At 33.5% G+C, this 20,430-nt stretch overlaps 1 protein-coding gene across 5 annotated transcripts in view; it reads left to right on the forward strand.

Annotated features, from left to right (window-relative positions):
• The window catches only part of kntc1 (kinetochore associated 1), a 79,809-nt gene that overhangs the window by 47,146 nt on the left and 12,233 nt on the right, over positions 1–20,430 (forward strand). For all 5 annotated transcript variants that reach the window (XM_021476680.3, XM_009301982.5, XM_068221568.2 and 2 more), the window contains 15 exons: positions 419–535; positions 665–774; positions 926–1,157; positions 2,310–2,399; positions 2,501–2,669; positions 5,037–5,095; positions 9,414–9,630; positions 10,421–10,494; positions 11,359–11,569; positions 13,525–13,637; positions 15,432–15,487; positions 15,659–15,737; positions 18,712–18,836; positions 18,994–19,129; positions 19,626–19,721. In XM_021476680.3, coding sequence (XP_021332355.1) covers positions 419–535; positions 665–774; positions 926–1,157; positions 2,310–2,399; positions 2,501–2,669; positions 5,037–5,095; positions 9,414–9,630; positions 10,421–10,494; positions 11,359–11,569; positions 13,525–13,637; positions 15,432–15,487; positions 15,659–15,737; positions 18,712–18,836; positions 18,994–19,129; positions 19,626–19,721 — 1,884 coding nt within the window. The remainder of the gene's footprint in view (positions 1–418; positions 536–664; positions 775–925; positions 1,158–2,309; positions 2,400–2,500; positions 2,670–5,036; positions 5,096–9,413; positions 9,631–10,420; positions 10,495–11,358; positions 11,570–13,524; positions 13,638–15,431; positions 15,488–15,658; positions 15,738–18,711; positions 18,837–18,993; positions 19,130–19,625; positions 19,722–20,430) is intronic.

Genomic DNA, 20,430 nt, shown 5'->3' on the forward strand with positions numbered 1-20,430 from the left:
AATGTATATATGTATGTTTCATGTGTTCTTCCCTATTAATGATTTTGTGACAATTTGAATAATATTTGTGAATTATTATTGCTCTCTGAATATTCTCATGATGTTTGATATACTTTATGATATGTAAAGAAGTGTCTCTATGATTTTGTACCATTGGTACATAATGCAAGCAACAAAAAATATTTAGGAATTGGGGTGGGGGTTCAAACTAAAAAACTTTTAACAATGAAATGTTCCCTAAAGAAACAAGAGATGATGCTGAATCATTTTTGTCATGTGCCATCAAAATATGTGCAGTAGAGGGTTAAAATGCTTTAGATTAGGCCAACTGCCGCATGTGTTTTTGTCAATCAGATATTCTTTAGAAAATATGATTTATTCAATAGTAATATAAGCATATTTGTTTTATCTTCCTTAGGTTGTTGCGATGGTGGGAGCCCATGTAAGTTTTTTGTATAAGGATGAAGAGGAGAGGGGGAAGTTTGTGTCTGTCATCACTGATGCAGAGTGGGGCGTTCAGCTCGGCAGACTAGGGGTCAGTGGTACATTTATTTACGCATTTAATAAGTCTGATACATTTTATAAGTAATTTAATAATCAATCAAATCAAAAGCACAGGTGTTATGGTCGGATTTGTGTATAAAAACATACGTCCTGTCTATAGGTTTCCATCCAGTCTGTGTTTAGGCAGTGCACAGAGACCAAGAGAAACTTGATTCCTACACTTGTGAAAAACAAAAACATCACTCCCGACATCATACTGCATTACTGCAGGCAAGTTAACCACTCAATGTTTTTCTTGTAATAGTTTACAGAATCTGTTTCTTTTAATGTTTTAATACTGAAGACTACTAATTATATATATTTTTTATTAATTGGTGTTACCCCATTTCGATTAATCAATTGCATTGTGTTTTTTCTGCAGCACTTTTGGACTGGACAGCTATTCTGCTATCAATCTGTACATAACCACTCTGCTACTGCAGGAGGACAGGTGGTACGAGATGGAGATTGAAGAAGGTGATGCTGAAAGTTCCCTACGGATTCAAGAGTCACTGCGAGGAAAAGACGACATGCTCGAAAGCGCTCTACAGATTATCCCTCAGCTTGGTTCTACCAAAGACCTTGTGATCAGCCTCAACACAGCTTTAACCAAGGTTTTGCGTCACATATTTGTGCTCATTAAAAAAAATGTTTCATATGAAATTCATTATTTTGTGCTATAGACATACACGCAACATTGCATAATTCAACATTTAAAGTAAAACTTCACTTTTTTGCAAATAGGCTCACTTTTCCCCCCCGAGTTGAGATTTACAGTTTTTTTATATATTCAATCTATCTCTGTTTCAGTTATTGAAACTCTCTGGTCATTTTAAAGTGAGATTTTAAACCAAGATGCTAATGGTCTAATCCAATTCAATGATTTATGCTAAGCTAAAAGCCATCCCATCAGACCCAGAGATCCTCTGAATGGATTAAAAAATGCTAAAACATGACTATTTAGCTCCAGGTGACTTGTAAAATGAGCCTGTTTTCAAAAGAAGTGAAGTGTAGTTTAAATGCATTCTAAACGTTAAACATGCATAATTCAACATTTAAAGAAACACTTCACTTTTTTTTTTTTTACAAATAGGCAAATTTTTCCTCCCTGAGTCAAAAAGTTGAGATTTACCATTTTTTTAAATTTAATCGGTCTTTGTTTCAATTAATGAAACTCTTTGGTCATTTTAAAGTGAGATTTTAAACTAAGATGCTAATGGTCTAATCTGATTCAATGATTTATGCTAAGCTAAGCTAAAAGTGATCCCGCCAGACCCGGAGATCGTCTGAATTGGTAAAAAAATGGTAAAACTCGACTGTTTAACTCTAGGTGACTTGTAAAACTTGCCTGTTTTCGAAAGAAGTGGATTGTTATTTAAATGCGTTCAAAATGTAAAACTATGCAATCTACTTTGCTTTATTGCAAAGTTGCATTTCTGCACATTTAAAATTTGCTTCTTTTAAATTGAATCAAGAGGCCAAACTTTTGTTATTAATCATCTCGTGGTCAATCAGCTAAAATTTAACAAAGCTAACCAAACTTTTGAAAGTATTGAAGTACAAAGCAACTATGCACAAGCTTGTGCTTTCAGTCTCCTGTATTCGCTTGGGAATTAATGAAAGTCCATATACAGAAAATTGTTGAGTGACTGCAGTTTAACTAAGTATTTTCTTAAACGCATGTCAGTTTGTTGTTCCATCTTGTTTAGTAGAGTTTAACCTAATGGTATGCATTTTTTTTACTAATCTGAATGTGATCTGTACAGCTAAATCCATACAACTATGAGTGGATAGAACGAGTGCTTAAAACTATTCAGATGGCTGATGAGAGCACAACCCTTATACCTCTTGGTCAGGTAAGTCAATTTCCTGTAAAATATGTCATTCAGAAAAAAGTTTCATTATAAAATCTTGTATGGCTTAATGCTATTTGTGTCATGTGTGATTTATTTTTAAGATGGTGGGATTACTCCAGCACCTAAAGTCCCATAGACGAATATCTCCCCCCACTGACCTGGAGAGCTCATATCTTTTGGAAAACAGTCTTGAACCCACTGCTCTAGCTAACACTCGCTTGCCTTTTCATCTGCTCTTCCAGAGCAGCCATGCCTTCTGGAAAATTGTCTGTATGTATATCAGGGTGATGAAGGTTTTGCTGTTTAGCTCACTGAACTGTACTGTTCCCACAGTGGAGGGTAGATTACTTGCAGATTGATTGCATTTCAGATTACACGTACTGAAGGTGTAGTTAATTACTGTAGGTGTAGTTAGTAAACACAGTCTAGGTTACTCTTAGGAATTTACTGAAATTCAAGTTACTTTGTTTCTAACTTATTTAAAACACACCCTTAAACGTACCTTACTGATATAAATAAGAGAAATAAAATGTTGCATTTCTTGATAACATTTTCATAAAACTGAAATGTTACATTTACATCAGGGTTTCAGACAACTGCACAAAAAAAAAAAAAAAAAAAAATATATATATATATATATATATATATATATATATATATTAGGGGTGTAACGATACACTCAGCTCACGATACGATGTGTATCACGATATAATGTTTACGGTTCGATATGTATCACGATATTTGAAATAAAAATTGAAAATTTAACTTAAATGCAAATTTTACCAAGTAAACTATTTTTTATGTATTTCTTTTGTTTCAACTTGTTAAACTGAACCTTCTTTTAGAAAATATATTAAACAGGCCTGTCTCTGGAAAATGCAAACAGCTCAACTAATAAGAGAAAACGGACGTCATATCGTAATCAAATCGTCATAACGCCACGATGCATATCGAGATATTTTTGCATCGCAATAAATCGTACAACGATAAATTGTTACACCACTAATATATATATATATATATATATATATAAATCGATCCTTTGATGGTCTGTATTAATTTGATTTCTATCCACTCCAGTTAGTTTACATGATATTTTGTATTATTACATTGAATTGTCAATTATACACTACCTGACAAAAGTTTTGTCGCCTATCCAAGTTTTAGGAACAACAAATAATTTTTAGATTAGATTAGATTAGATTCAACTTTATTGTCATTACACATGTACAAGTACAATGCAACGAAATGCAGTTTAGGTCTAACCAGCAGTGCAATAGCAGCAAGTGCAGGATACAGGAATAAGTTATAAAGTGCAGTTATAGAAAACTATGGTGATATTTACAGATGGATGTACTATGAACATTATATACAGGTTGGATAAGCTATGAACAGATTTACAATATATGAATATATGTGCAGGTTGCTATTAATAATCAGTAGTGTGCAGATAGATAAACATGATTACAAGTGTATATGTTACAATATATGAATATATGTACAGAAGTCATGTAATAACATGACTTCTAGTTGATCATTTGATATCAGAAGTGGCTTATATGAAAGGCAAAAGCCTCTAGATTACACTTTTCACCAAAATACAATATGATCATGCCTTGATTTTTAATTATTTAATTAGGACAGTGAGGTCTGACTTTGCTTAGTCAAAAGTCTTACTTAACAGAAGTAATGAACAGTATAGAATATAAAGTCATGCTGCAGTGGAAAAATGAGCTTGGAGGACTGCATCCATACATCTCTGCAATGACTCAAATAACTTATTAATAAAGTCATCTGGAATGGCAAAGAAAGCGTTCCTGCTGGACTCCTAGAGTTCATCAAGATTCTTTGGATTCATCTTCAGTGCCTCCTTCATCTTACCTCAGACATGCTCAATAATGTTCATTTCTGGTGACTAGGCTGGCCAATCCTTAAGGATCTTGACCTTTGCCTTCAGGAACTTTTATATGGAGGCTAAAGGATGAGGAGCGCTATCCTGCTTGAAGAATTTGCATCCACTCTGCAGATCTCTCGCACGCCCCTATACTGGATGTAACCCCAAACCATGTTGTTTTCTTCACCAAACTTGACTGATTTCTGTGAGAATCTTGGGTCCATGCAGGTTACAGTAGGTCTTCTGCAGTATGTGTGATGATTGGGATGCAGCTCAACAGATGATTCAGCAGAAAAATTGACCTTCTGCCACATTTTTGAAATGATCAACTAAAAGTCAAGTTAGTACAACTGGGATTGACGACAAGACTTTTGTCAGGAAGTGTGCACCAGTTAGTCAACAAACTTACGAGTTTTTAAAAAGACAGACGAAGGATTAGAATAAACTACTTCCATTGGGTGAAGAATATGCCATCATGTCATCCATAATCTTTTAATGAGTGTTTTTACAATGAAAAGTTTTCTAATTACAAGTATTTAATTTTTGGAATCTGATGATGTAATCCAGATTACATGTAATCAGTTACAACTCAGCACTGTATAAAACTTTTGGTTGATTTCATTCAGCTTTGAATTTGTCCTAAATTATTCTTCCATTATTATTATTGTCATTATTGTTGTTTGATGGTATCGATGTTATTAATGTTTTCCTTGTCCTGTTTTTCCCCTGTTGTGTGCTCACAGCTCCAGAACTTAGCGAGGAGACTTTACCAACACTTCTTCTCATCTGTAAATTAATGAAGGTAATGCATGCTTTAAAAAGCTACTGCTGCTGTTGGTTTTATTGACTTTTTTGTTATTTCCGCTAAACATGTTATAATAGATTAATTAATAAATGAAATATTTAAATGATATTTTCACAGTAAAAATATGTGAATAATAGTTTATTTACCTTTGTTATTATAAGCAGCCAAACACATGCAACATATACACCTTATTCTCCGCCGACGAGCGGGCGCTGCCATTTGAATCTTTTTGGCTTGAAACTTCCGGTCTCATTTACTTCCATTCATTTTTTGACATTTAAAACTGCTCGTTACGCTGCTTGATGTTGCAATTTAATATTTTTTTATTATATTATTCAACTTGGTCTGTATAGTCATGCAAACATTTGTTTGTAGAGCAAGTAGTTTGACCGTTTTCTGCCGTTTATTATTCCTAGTCATTTCTCCCATAGGCGACTGAATCGGAAGTTCTAAGACAATCGCGCAAACAGGCGCACTTCCGCATTTTAGAATAAGGTCAATAGAAGAACAAAAACACAGCTATTTAACTGAAGCATTCACTATTTTAACTCCAAACTAAAAATGAAAGTGTCCTTGGTTTACACATATCCTGTACTGACTATTGTAATACATTAATACTTTATTTTCAGTCACAATTCACCCTATTAAACAATAAGCTATTCGCTCAAATTACTTATTCGTTGCTTATTAACAGTAAGGTAGTGGTTGGGTTTAGGTATTGCATAGGATTAACCTGTTAGCCATGTAGACTAAAATCATACTTTAAGTGCTTATAAGCAGTTCATATCTTAATGATTGGCAGGTAATATGCCAATAGGTAGGCCCACACGGAATCACAGGCCCACAGGTTTTCCGCAGAATTCCGCAGATTTCTGCAGATTTTTAGCCCATCATTAATTCTGTTTATTTACTTGAGTAAATGTGTAAATCTGAATTTGTTCAGTTTTTATTCAGTAATTTGTTACTTTTTATTTAATATATTAAGAATTTGGTTATGATACTCCGCTGGATACTCCCAAAATAATTCCGCAGAAATACATAGCAAAAAACATCCGCAGATTCCGTCTGGCCCTAACAATAGGGTAAATCGTGACTTAAATACATGTAATTAAATAATATAACACAGCCACTAGATGAATAATTACATTTAGAAGTACACCCTAAAAATAAAATGTCTAAAAACTAATATATGTGTTGTTGAACGCATCTATGATGCAACATATCACAGTTGTTCTTTAAAGTTTTTATAAGACCAAAAAAAGAGTGCAGTGAGGGCCAGTAAGCGCTTTTGCTCTTCATTTTGCAAACAGGTTGGTAATAAGTAAAGCTGCTGATTGTGGAGTTGCTTATTGTTTGATTTGATCCTCTGCTGAGATTTTATGAAATTCAATGTATTATATTTCAGCTGATTTCATCTAAGGCTGTGACTAAAGTCAGTTGTAGTTTTGTGTTTCTCTTCTGTTTCTGCTTTATAACAGCAGGCGCTCATCATCAGTGCTCAACCATCACCTAATTAATCCTTTCATTGTCTCATTAACTTGAGTAACTTTAACTCAATTTAGTGAGGGACCAAATCTAAATGTAAACTGAGTAGATTTTACTCAGAGGATTTTGCTGTGTACTGTAGATGCGTTTGCAGCTTTGAGCCACTGAGGGGTGTTTTAACCCACAGATTATCAAGCAAGCATTTTGTTTTCCCAGTACCCGCCTTGCCAGTGTACTAGTTTTTGAGGTTTTAGACCTCATATCATCAAAAGAAAACAATATAGATAAAATGATTAATACTGAAATTGATTAGACTGTAGGTTGAAATAAAAGTTTGGCCACATTTCAATGAAATTACAGTAATTCAGGGTGTCTGCGGTGTCTTAAAAAGGCTTAAATGCCTTAAGTTTCAAAAACAATATTTTAGGAAATAAAAGAATAGAAAATAAATCTTAAAAAATAATAATAATTTACTGACATACAGTGTTGTAGGTCTTAAATCATTTTAAAAGGGTCTTGATTTTCCTTTATGTAAAGTTACCCAATTGATCCAAAATGATCTAGTCACTAACAATATAATAACATTATAACATGTGTGCATACATTTAGTTTAATAACATTTAGTTTAGTTTAAGAGTTTTTTTAAAGTTATATTGAAAAAAAGAAAGTATACAACTAGGCAACCAGGATCTGCTTTTAAAATATAATATATAAATATAATACTTGGCTGAGAAATGCTGTAACTAACTAGAATTATTTTTTTAGGATTAATATTTTATGAGGCAAGTGCAAATATTTTTTTCTGCACTTTTTAGGCGCCATTTAAAAGCGTTTAGCCCTATGTAAGTCTGAAATTTCATTTTGATGATCTTAAAAACGTCTTAAAGTCTTCAATTTGACTTGCAGAAATGCTGTAATAGTATAGTAGATGTAATAGGTACTACCAGACAACCTGCAGACCCCTTATAAGGATAAAAGTCCAGACTTGCATAATATAACGTAAGTATTAAATTCTCATTTTAATTATTATCTGGTTTCATGAAAACAAATCCACATTTTGGGGGTTTGTGCCTCATAAATACCATTTTGCACCCCAAAATAGCTAAATAGGAGTTCGTTTGAGCTTTCTATTATTATTTTATAAATAAATAAATAAATAAATATATATATATATATATATATATATATATATATATATATATATATATATATATATATATATATACACACAATATATATAATATATATATATATATATATATATATATATATATATATATATATATATATATATATATATATATATATATATAATTTTTATTTATTTTTAAAAAAAAAATTTTCTTTAAATAGCCGATGGTCCAGTGTTCACAAAAATTATGACAAACAATCCTAGCTGTCATTAAACATTTTGTGTCATTGGAAATTAAAACTAATCAAACTGGGCTTCAGATCTTACTCTAAATTCAACAAATAGCACAGCATACAATAACAATTATATTTGTTCAGTTTTACTGTGATTTAAATAAATAAATCAAATAAGTTAAAATTTAACTATATTAATACACTAATATTAACCTGAAATTTTACCTTATGTAGGCCATATTGTAACAGTGTTTGCCTACATGTATTATTATTTTTATTTAACATTTCTAAGTTTTTTTTTGTTTTGTTTGTTATTACAGGATATTACCCATGTATTACTGTTTTATGTTATTTAACTTCCATTCATAACCCACTTCACAGCTTTAATACATCTACCTCATTATATTTTTTGATTTTTCTTTCCAAATGTTTCCACAGACCCCTTAGTTCTCACATAGACATGCTTTATATTGTTTGTGGGAGAAATGCTTTGAACTTAAAAAGCGGACAGAACTGACCTGATTTTTTCAGGTGGTTATTTTGGGTGTTATATGCACAATTCTATAAGTATATACAAAACAAATTTGACAAGGGTTAGAAGTTACAGCACATGAATATAGCATAGGCTGGCCAGTATAAGATTTTTACGGTATGAAAACCTTGAGGAAAAATCATCAGGGTTTCACGCTATTTTAATTACTGCTCTATGTTCATCCGACATATTTGGAACATATTCCAACAACATTTTTTCCCCCCATTGAACACAATATATTTTATTTTAGAAAACATTTCAAATTTTTCGAAACCGTAAACATGTCAGGCTAAATAATTGAAATAAATCACTGACTTCTGTCTTCATTAGTTTGAAAAACACTGATTTCTTTACAACTTGAAAAGGCATCTTTGGATATCTTTCTTTTTTGGGGATATACATTAAGCCACTGTTCACCGTAGCATTTTTGGATATAGGTTTATAAGTGATTTGTTTAATTGTTTCCTGAATCGTGGGCTGGACAGTAGCTTTAGATATGGATGGTCCTGTTCTGCTGGAGATACTGTTGCCCTAAAAAACTACAGTACATAAAATAGTTGTAAAGAACAGGTAACCCCCCCCAAAAAAAGGTTTAGCAGAAAATTTTAGTGGTTTCCAAACTGAGGTGACGCTTGAAACCGTTATCCTCCACTGCCTAATAACATAATATCAACTAAACAAAAGTGAGATTTCCATTTTGTTTAGGTAACACATTATTTTGAAGGTCCATTTGAGTGTTAGTAGACTGTCTGCTTAATATCTGTTGATACTGCTGCTAGACAGACATTTAACTGACTATAAGAAACTTTAAAGGTACATGTCAACTTACCCAAACCCCAACCTTACAGTCTACTTACAATCTATTGAGAATTAATTGCAATGAAACTTAAATTCAACAAACGGACCAAAATAAAGTGTGCTTTTTTTCCCCAGGTTAATCTGGATAAGCTGTATGTTTTAGCCGTAAACCATGTGTTCAAGAAGAGTCTCTTGCCTTTGCTCATGGACCAGACAAAGAAAATCCAGCATCTTGGCTCCAGCAAAGAGTTGTGCAGTGTGACTGATAGTGTGTTTCAGCATGCGCTTTGCATTCAGAATCTGGAACTGGCTGCCGCCACAGTACATAAAATCGCCCAGGACCTTCCAGCAGGTGAGCCGGCCGATGGGATCGACACCGTTGTACTGACACCCGTGGACAAATATTGACTTAGAAAATACATTAAGTGAGGAGCAGACCAACGTGTTACAAAATGTTTTTTCCCTCGCGTATGATGTGTCAGAGGATGTGTACATGAGCTAAGGCATTGTGATCATAAATACAAACAAATACAAAAACTTATAAATATACTTAATAATAATAATTGTTATGAATAACAACAGTAATAATTATTATGATTATTAATAATTATAATTATTATTGATAATAATTATTAGTTTTTGATAAAAAATTATATTATTTTAGCAATAGTTGTAATATAAATACAAATTATTATTATAAATATTTATTTTAATTAGTGTATTAATATTATTATTAATTATTATTATTATAAATAACAACAACAATAATAATAATTATAAATATTTATTGTTTAAATTAGCGATTGTTATTGTTGTTAATCATAAATAATATTAATTACTATTATTATTAATAATAATAATAATAATAATAATAATGTTTTGTTGTGTTTTTATTACTTTATTGTTATTGTTAATGCTATTAATAATATGTAATATTAATAATTATTTTTGGCAACAATAAAAAATTTATAATAATAATAATAAATAATAATGATAACTTCATGTTTTTAATAATAATAATAATAATAATAATAATAATAATAATAATTACAATTGTTGTTATTGTTATTGTTGTTAGTTGCTTATTGTTTTTGTTAATTATCATCATCATTTTTATCACCATAATCATTATTTGATTCCAGGTGCAGTAAAGACTGATTTCCTAAAGTTTAGCCTGGATCTTGTACACAAGCTGCTAAAGTCTGATACTTTGGAGGTATGTTGACTTCTCAAAGAAAATATAGATTTATTGTTTGGTAAACACTACACTTTGCAAATCTATTGTCTGTAATTTGTTATGCTTTCTTGATAAATAGAGAAATATGAATGGAGACATTTCTACTTGGCTAATCTGATTTTATGAGGTTTCAGAGACATTTTAAAAAGCATTTTAATGTGAGACTTACCATCAATGAATTTAATGTAATAATGCTCTATATTATTGATTCTCAGAGCCTTCCAACAGTAGTATTAGACACTTTCACTGTATGTTTTTATACTTCAGTGACCTCTTATTTTTCAAAACATGAAGGGAAATTTGTTGTTTTTGCAATGTTCATTTTAGTTTTACACCTATTCTTTGTTATTAGTTGATTTTGGAATGATCTGATGTCCACCTTTGTTTTCATCTTTTTAATTAATCTTGATTTCTATAGTGCTGTTTACAATGTAGATCGTGTCAAAGCAGCTTAACATGGATAAAGAGTAAAAGCCATAATATTTCAAATTATTAGTTAAATCTAGTGTTGTAAAAAAATTGATATTTTGAAAAGTATCGATACCGGAGTATTTAAAACGATGCAATCTTGCTTTTGGTATCGCTACCGGCAGTGCTAAGTAAATGCACTAATACTATTAAATACAATTAATTTAGTAAAGCACTGACATGCATAGCTGTATAAACAATTTTGTGTTGTCTTTGCAGTATCCAAAGTGGTATCTAATATCAATATTTTTTAAGGTATCGCATCGAAGTTCCAGTATTGTGGCAACACTGATTAAAAGCACTTCATTTATTTGGGATATCATTGTACTTTATTGCTGTCTCTTCAACTAGCATGTCTTGTTTGTGTTTTACCAGGAAAGTCTGCAGGCTCGGGGTGAAGCTCTGATCTCCAAGCTGCAGTTGCAATATCAGCGATCGGCCACAGAAAACGCTCTTCTTTCATCTCAGCTCGGCTCTCCAGAGCTCCTTAAACTCACAGGACTGCCTGGACGTCTCATTGTAGCTCTCTTTGAGCATAGCTCAGTGCTGGACCGGATGAAAAACCCTGCTGGGCAGACCTACCCTGGTATGAATCAAGGTTATTTCAGTAAATGAAAGCTGAGTCTAAAACTGTAAGTGCAAAACCTTTTTATTAACGGAAGTTAAATACAAATTTCACAATAAAGTTGAAACCTAAAACTGACTGAAACTAATAACAGTGACTGAAAAACTACACTTAATGTCAAAATGATTAGCCCTTCTGTGAAGTTTACCAAAGACAATATATATTTTCAACATATTTTTAAATTGAATAGATTTAATAACTGATTTCTTTTGTCTTTGCTGTGATGGCAGTACATAATATTTTACTATTTTAAAATATTTTGCAAGATACTGGTATTGAGTTGTAATGCTTAGGTTAGTTAGGTTAACTAGGCAAGTTTGTATAATTAGGCAAATCACTGGACAACAGTTGTTTGTTCTGTAGATGATAGAAAACAAAATTATCAAGGGAGCAAATGATATTGAAATGTTTTTAAAAACTGCTTTTATTCCAGCCAAACTAAAAGAAATAAGACTTTCTCAAGAAGAAAAATAGGAAAAGCTGTAAAAATGGCCTGGGTCTGTTAAACAACCCTTATAAAACATTTAAAAAAGGAGAACTAATAACTTTTTTTCCATTCAACTGTAACTGTAATAAAATAATAATAAACATTTTCCAAAATCGCAACAAGTAAAAAGCTATAACCCGGAAATGGTATTAAGAAAGACCCACCAACTAAAGATCAATGGTTCAAATTTAAAGCAGGAAATGGAAAAAATTACACATAAACTTCAATTACAATTAGCGATCTTTGAAAAGAAATGGAGTAAATGGCTGGCTTTCTCCACAACGACAATATAATTATTTATTATTTACCATTTACATAATTCTAGAGGTTATGCATTATTGTGAACCTTTTATTATATTTTATTTTATACTTATTTTATTTATTTATTTTGGTGGGGTAATTATAGATTTTTATGTATGTATATACATACATATGTGGAATGGATATATTTGCCTATATACGTTTATATGTATGCATGCATGTATGTATTATTATTTTTTTATTTGTTTGTTTTGTTCCCTCTGGTTATATGTTTCTAAAAAAAACAATTAAAACTAATAAAAAAAAAATAAAAAAACAACTTTTTCCAAAATATTAAGCACTTATTCTCTGGTGGAAAACATTCTGACCTCCGGCAGTTTGGAGAAGAACCTGTAGATGGCGCTTTTACAACAAAAACATTTTCTTGCAAACTTTGCTTTTTGTATTAACATTTACAATTTAGAACTTTGTCTAAATTCTTTCTAATTTCAAATTCTATTTAAGTTTTTATTTTTAGCTTGTTTGGTTTTGGGTTCAGTGTCTGTTCAAACGATTATCTTACTTTTGTTACTAAGAGATTTGAGCAAGAGTTGATTTAAGCTGTGCAAACACTAAACTTTGTTTTGGTCAAAGCTATAGATGTGTTCTGTTACCTGTTAAACTACAATTAGTAATACTCATACTTAATATATAAAAACTAAATAATAATGTGTTGTTCATAAAATAAAAAATAAACAAAAACTAACAAAACCATCAATGAAACAAACTAAAACTGAGCTAAAATTTACAGCAAATGTAAAAATAGCATTGAAATAAAAGCTATACAACCTTGGTATGGATAAACAGTACAGTATTTTCCTTATTCCTTTACTATTGTACCTTCATTGGTTTGAGACTTCCAGTTTCATTCACTTCAATTGATTTTAGTCGCAAGAAATGAACTGTTATTAACTGTTATTAACTGTTGTTGTTAAAAAAAAAGATAGTCTGTATCAATGTGTATGCTGGTGCATCAAACCCAAACACAACCAAAGCAATGTTGTATAGTGTGTGTGTGTGTGTGTGTGTGTGTGTGTGTGTGTGTGTGTGTGTGTGTGTGTGTGTGTGTGTGTGTGTAGAGACAGACTTTTTTTTGTTAACTCCACCCCCTTTTTCTGTAATTGATCAGATATTCATAGCGTGGCCAGCGAGATCGCCTCCATCAACAGTGTTGATCTTCTAAAGATCCGGAATATTCTTCTGGAGAAGTGGTTATGTCAAACAGGGCAGTCTAATGGCAAGGTATGGATATGGTACTTTACCTAGGTTCATTTTTCTAGACATCTTAACCATAAGTAAATGCAAATAGATAAGCTGTGATATCTCATGATGTTCTCTTTCCTCAATTCATTATAGCAAGGACTGTAAAATGCCAATTGACAGCCACTAGACATTATTGACAGGGTATTCGAGTGTCAGAATGCTGTGGGACTGCTGTACAGGAGTTATTAATAGGGATTATAGATCGGGAAGTCAAGCGTTTTTAAAAAAAAAAATTCATGACGGTAAAAAACACAAATGCGGTTATGAATATATTAAAACGTGTTCGTTTGTCATAAAAATTTGTAATAATGACAAAAAATACAATTTTGTGGATCTCCTTACTTCCGGGTTCAGCAATACTGCCGTTGTGGCTGGTGTATTCTGGGAAATTTTCTTACCCCTTGGTTTCAAGTGTGGTCCTGAAAAATCTTCGTTCGAAGGGCTATTCACCCCTTCCCCTTAGCCCTACATCTTCAAGCTAAAAAGAATTGGGGCACCCCTACCACTTGGCGTGCATGCGCAAAACGAGGGGTAAGGTGAAGGGCTTAGGGGTAGATATGGGATTTGGCCTAAGTAAAGACTACTTTACCTGAGTTCATTTTTCTAGACCTCCGTAGTAGGTGCAGGTGCAGTAGGTGATCGTCTTCAGAAGCATTTTTTGTTGTGCTGGTTGAAAGTCTCTTCACAGTCCAATAGTAATGATTCAAGTAAATGATCTAAATGTGTTTAAATGTATTTTTATATTTTGGGTAAGGCATAAAACTATAAAATGTTCATCCAATTAAATAGAGTCGGAGCGACATCTCTCATAATTCCGATAAGTAGCCCAATCTGTCTGTCAGCAAATGCAGATTTGAACAACTGCACAGCTGTTTATACGCATCTCTGAAGACCACTGTTTGTGCCACGCGTTCACGAGAGAGGGCGCGCGATCAGTGAAAACCTGCTTAATCAAAACTCCTTAAAAACCTGAATCAATATTGTAGTTACCTTTGCACGCTGGAGAAAGGATGACACAATGTCTGAAGGGTTTCTCGTAGACAGGTAATGTTCTGTTTTAAAACTGTTTTAGCTTCATGCAAAGCTGATGTAATGTTAGATGTTGTTACAAATGGGTTATATCTGCACAGAAGTGTTGTTCAGCCACTAAAATCTTCCGATAAAAGATTGATAAGACTATTTTCAGTTTCATAAGGGACCTTTTACAGCATCTATAATGTAGATTTTAATTAGTTTACCAACAAAACACAAGTAAACACCGCTATTCCGCCTAGTCTCTCCCTGTGTTGTTTACCATGCAACTCTTAATATTCACTCTGAAATAGCATGTCAGTTTGGCTTGCTCGTCGGACAAGCACTAGTCGCTTTTAACAGATGAGAGAGGGTTCTTTTGCTGTGCTCGTGTTTCAGGAGGCGTGGCTCTAGACGGCAGGGGAGGGACTGTGATTCAGAGATTTATGCTAAGCTGTTAGCATTATGAAAGTTCACCTACTGCACCTTTAACCAAAAGTAAATGTAAATAGATGAGCTGTGATATCTCATTTTCTGGAATGCAGTCTCTTTTTTCTCTTTAAACACATCACCTACTCTAATGCACAATGCCTCTTTTTTAAAGTTTTACTGACTGCTTTTGGTGTTAGCTTTGGTATGTGGTAGCTTTGAATTCTGTGTACTGCTTATATGAAATGATTATCACATGTCATTTCTCCTGGTGAATTTACTCCGAAGGTTAATTATCAGACAAGACTTAAATTCATACCGTCTGTTTTGTAGGACATCAATCATCAGGACAATGTGACTGATGTAAATGATGATCCTGATCTCATGAGGTACCACTTCAAAATAAATATTAGTATTAGTAGTAGTAGTAGTAGTACAACTACTACTACACCATGTAATATCATGTAATGCTTTTTAGTGGATTAAAAAACATTTCTGTAACAGAAAGTCGTCTGATATCCCTGATATATATTTTTGCTTTCCTATTTTTTATTGTGCAGAGTTGTTTATTTGCTGCAGATGCACCCCATGGATATAAGTGCCCGTTTGCTCAGTCCTGTCCTGACTTCACAGACATGGGTAATCAGACTTTGTTGATCCTGTCGTTGCAAGTGCTTGGGAGGAGTGCAGAATCACTTCATCATAAATAGGTCTACAAAAGCATTCTGTGGTAAAGACAAACCGAACCGAGAAGAAACCTGAAGTGTTAGCCTGGGATTTCTTAAAAGTGTCAAATTACGGTTTTTACTAGGAAACTACATGGTATTTTGCTGTAAATGTATTGTAGGAGAACCACAGAGTTGGCAATGAGTCTTAAAGAGCCTTAAAGTTCCTAATTTACGGCTTTACAAAAAAATATGAATATATAAATATGTTTGTGAAATTACTGCAAAAATTTACTGCATTCTCCAGCAACTTTGATTAAAAAGTGTGTGAGGTAAGACAAGGTTCATTTAGGCAAATCTCCCTGACTAGTGCTCCTTAATCCATCATTTACTGTTAACCATCAAAATTAAAACGTTAAATTAGATTTAAATTAAATGATAGTGTGTATGTGGCCTTTAAAAAAACCCTCAAATATCATGTATTGCAAATCTCTAAAATATAGTAAAAATAATGTTTAAATGGAAAACATTACAAAAATCTACAACATAAAAATTAAAGCTAATTTTAAATAAATAGAAACTCATACACATCAAAAAAGTTCTATGTTTTATTTATTTCTATATTTTCTATATTTATATTTTTATGAGCTTAATTTGACCATCTTGGCTTCAACTTTATAAAATGAGGAGCCTGTCCTTTTTGGAAATTTCACAGACTTGAAATGCCATTGGTCAATGAATTCACACCAGCAATATTTTATAAGGCTTCAGTATATTTAAAGAAGGGAAACCCCAACACATCTTACAATGTCGAGTTCTTAAAAAGGGAGAACTTAAAAAGTGTCGAGAACTTAAAAGGGACATTTTGTTTCCCAAGCGTGTATAGATAAACTTTTATCAGATTACCACAATGGCAGTCCTAAACGACCAGATGTTAGTCTTTGAAGCCATTTTTGAAAGTTTCGGAAAAACCCACAAAGTTTTAGAACTGGCCACTTTATTAGGTACACCGTACTAGTACCTGATTGGACCCCCTCATAACTGCCTTAATTCTTCATGGCATAGATTCAGTAAGGTACTTGAAATATTCCTCAGATATTTTGCTCCATGTTGACATGATAGCATCACACAGTTGCTGCAGATTAGTCGGCTGCACATACATGATGCGAATTCTACCACATCCCAAAGGTGCTCTATTGGATTGAGCTCTGGTGACTGTGGAAGGCATTTGAGTACAGTGAACTCACTGTCATGTTCAAGAAACCAGTCTGAAATGATTTGCGCTTTATGACATGGTGCATTATCCTGCTGTAAGTATATGATCATGTATGCCACAGCCATATTACCCTGCAGCCCAAGACCGGTTACTCACTGAAGCTAAAGCAGGGCTGAGCCTAGTCAGTACCTGGATGGGAGACCATATGGGAAAACTAGGTTGCTATTGGAAGTGGTGTAAGTGAGGCCTGCAGGGGGTGCTCAACCTGTGGTCTTTGTGAGTCTTGTTGCCCCAGTATAGTGAAGGAGACACTATACTGTCAGTGGGCGCCGTCTTTCGAATGAGATGTTAAATCGAGGTCCTGACTATCTGTGATCATTAAAATCCAACTTCCCGTAAAGAATAGGGGTGTAACCCCAGTGTCCTGGCCAAATTCCATTCATCGGCCCTTACCCATCATGGCCTCCCTTCCACTAAATTGGCTCTATCACTGTCTCTCCACTCCACCCATAGCTGGTGTGTGGTGAGTGCCGTTGTCCTGTGGCTGCCGTCGCATCATCCAAGTGAGTGCTGCACACTGGTGGTGGTGTGGAGAAACCCCACTCATGATTGTGAAGTGCTTTGGGTGTATGGCCATACACAATAAATGCACTATATAAAAAACATGTTACATTACTCATGTCTACATGCCTAAATGCATTGAGTTTGTGATTGGCTGATTAGAAATTGGAGTTAACGAGCAGTTGGACAGGTGTACCTAATAAAGTAAGTGTAGTTTAGTTGTCTTCTTTTCTGATCCTTGGCCAAAAACATAAGCTGCGTCCCAAATGGCACACTATACACTATGCACTCATGCACTATGTACTTATGCACTTACACACTCAACAGGATAGTATATATATGTAGTGTCGTCCCAAATGGCACAATAATGTTTTTTTACTAAGCGGAAATTCAAACCGTTTCCCTGATGACGTTTGACGGTCGCCAAATCAGTGAAATAAACGACCGAATTATCAGATAATACCTGCCGTGAGTATTGCCGCATTCACCATCGGGAGGCGCTATAATCCCTCTCGTAGGAGAATTTTGCTTTCACCATCCAAAATAAATAAAGTTATTCAACATGTGCGTCTGATAGCTCCGCCCCTTCCGCTACGTAAGCAAACCAGCGGTCGTTGAGTGCGTGAAGTGTCCATCATTCCACACTTCATTTTAGCGGCTGAATGAGTGCATCATCCGGGTAATTAAAGTGCACTTATTATTTTTAGAGTTTTCAGTGTGAACGCACTACTTAAACTATTTATACTACAAAATGGCGTAGAATAGTGCGTAAGTATGCGATTTGGGACGCAGCTATACTCTCACGATATTATTAGTGCTGTGTTAGCATTATCTTAATACATTTTACATAGATATAAAGATACATTTCAACTAAATAGATTGTTGTGTGTTTTTATAATTTGCTGTAATAAATTTGAACATGTATTGTGGTTACCACGTGTAGGTAGACATCACATGAAACATGAGGTCATGCAAATTTATTTAACTCCTGGAAAAGTCATGGAGTTTTAGTATTAAAATGTGTATGAGCCCTGTAAAGAAACCAGTGTAAAATTTGACACAGTCTTACCAGGAAAGTAAATGTCTTTGTTTTTAATGAACTGTCATGGCATTTGTGTTTGTGGGAAAGAAGTAAAGCTGTAAACTGCTTTATATTGGTGTTTCTGTCCAGCCCTTGGGAGGATCAGGTCTTCGCTTGACCTTTGAGCACCGCAGTCGTGCTCTGCTCTGTCTCACACACTTAACAGATGCTGCCACTCTGGAGACACTTTCCAACCAGCCTAGCAGCAAAATCAAGTGAGCAGCATCAATAATGTTACATTCACATTTTTAGCATAATAAGAATAGACCTTTAACTGCCTTTTGTGACCTGTTGTTAATGCGAAACGCACACTTTTTATGATTTCATTTTTATCAAGATGAATTTTCACCATTAATGTTGCTTTTTTCACAGATATTATTTGAAGTGTTACATGTATCTTGCCCAGATGGAGGCCCTGAACATTCCTTATACCCTGGACATGTTCATCAGCAGCCCCAAAGAAGGCATGATTAAGGGTTTATGGAAAAACCACAACAACGAACCTCAGGTACTGTGTAGATATTGAAACGAACAGTCAAGATCTGTCTCCCACTGCACTCTCAGATATAGTTGAAGTCAAAATTATTCGGCCACCTGTGAATTATTATTATTATTTTTAAATTTCCCAAATGATGTTTAACAGAGATAATTTTTCACAGTTTATCCTATAATGTTTTTTCTTCTGGATTTCGTCTTATTTGTTTTATTTCGACTGGAATAAAAGCAGTTTTAATTTTTTTACACCATTTTAAGGTCAATATTATTAGCCACTTAAACAATATTTGTTTTTGATTGTCTACAGAACAAACCACTGTTATATAATGACTTGGCCAATTACCCTAACTTGCCTAATTAACCTTGTTAAGCCTTTAAACGTCACTTTAGGCTGAATACTAGTGTCTTGAAAACTATTTAGTCAAATGTTACCTATTTGGCTAATTCACGATTTTTTAAACAGCGATTGGCTAAACTACATATTGTATCATGTGATTATTATTTTTCAGGCTGTCCGTCTTGTGGCAGATCTTTGTTTGGAGTATGGGGTTTATGACTTGCAGCTGTGGAACAGTGTTCTGCAAAAACTTATATCCTTCAATATGGTAAGTCATCTGTTTATTACTAGTACTACAAAACATATTGTGTTATTGGACACAATGAAAGTATGGTTAAAATGATGGATAACCATCACTTTTTTACTCTGAGATGAGAGAAAATCTGGATGTACAGTTGAAGTCAGAATTATTAGCGGAGAGAAGATTTTTTTCAACACATTTTTAAACATAATAGTTTTAATAACTCATTTCTAATAACTGATTTATTTGATCTTTACCATGATGACAGTAAATAATATTTGACTACTGAGATCAGTTCAGTTTAAAGTGACATTTAAAGGCTTAACTAGGTTAATTAGGCAAGTTAGGGTAATTAGGCAAATCATTGCGTAACAGTGGTTTGTTCTGTAGACAAATGAAAAAACAAAACAAAAGCGATTGCTTAATAATTATGACCTTAAAATGGTTTTAAAAAATTTAGAACTGCTTAGAGCTGCACAATTAATCGTTAAAAGATCGCGATCTCGATTCGACCCCCTAGATGATCTTAATCCAGCATTTTTATGATTCTGCCAATCATATTTTCAAGCTCAGGAGAGAAGAAAAGGCGGCTGCACGAGTCTTCTCATTGTTTCACATAGGTTGCTCAGTGACATTGACACCTCAAAATGATGTTGAATGAGTCACATACTGTATTTATTAGGTATAATTCACCTAAAAATGTCATTTTTGTCTTCATATAATGATGTTTTCGCAA

This window comes from Danio rerio, chromosome 5 (assembly GCF_049306965.1).
Source record: "Danio rerio strain Tuebingen ecotype United States chromosome 5, GRCz12tu, whole genome shotgun sequence".
NCBI lineage: Eukaryota > Metazoa > Chordata > Actinopteri > Cypriniformes > Danionidae > Danio > Danio rerio.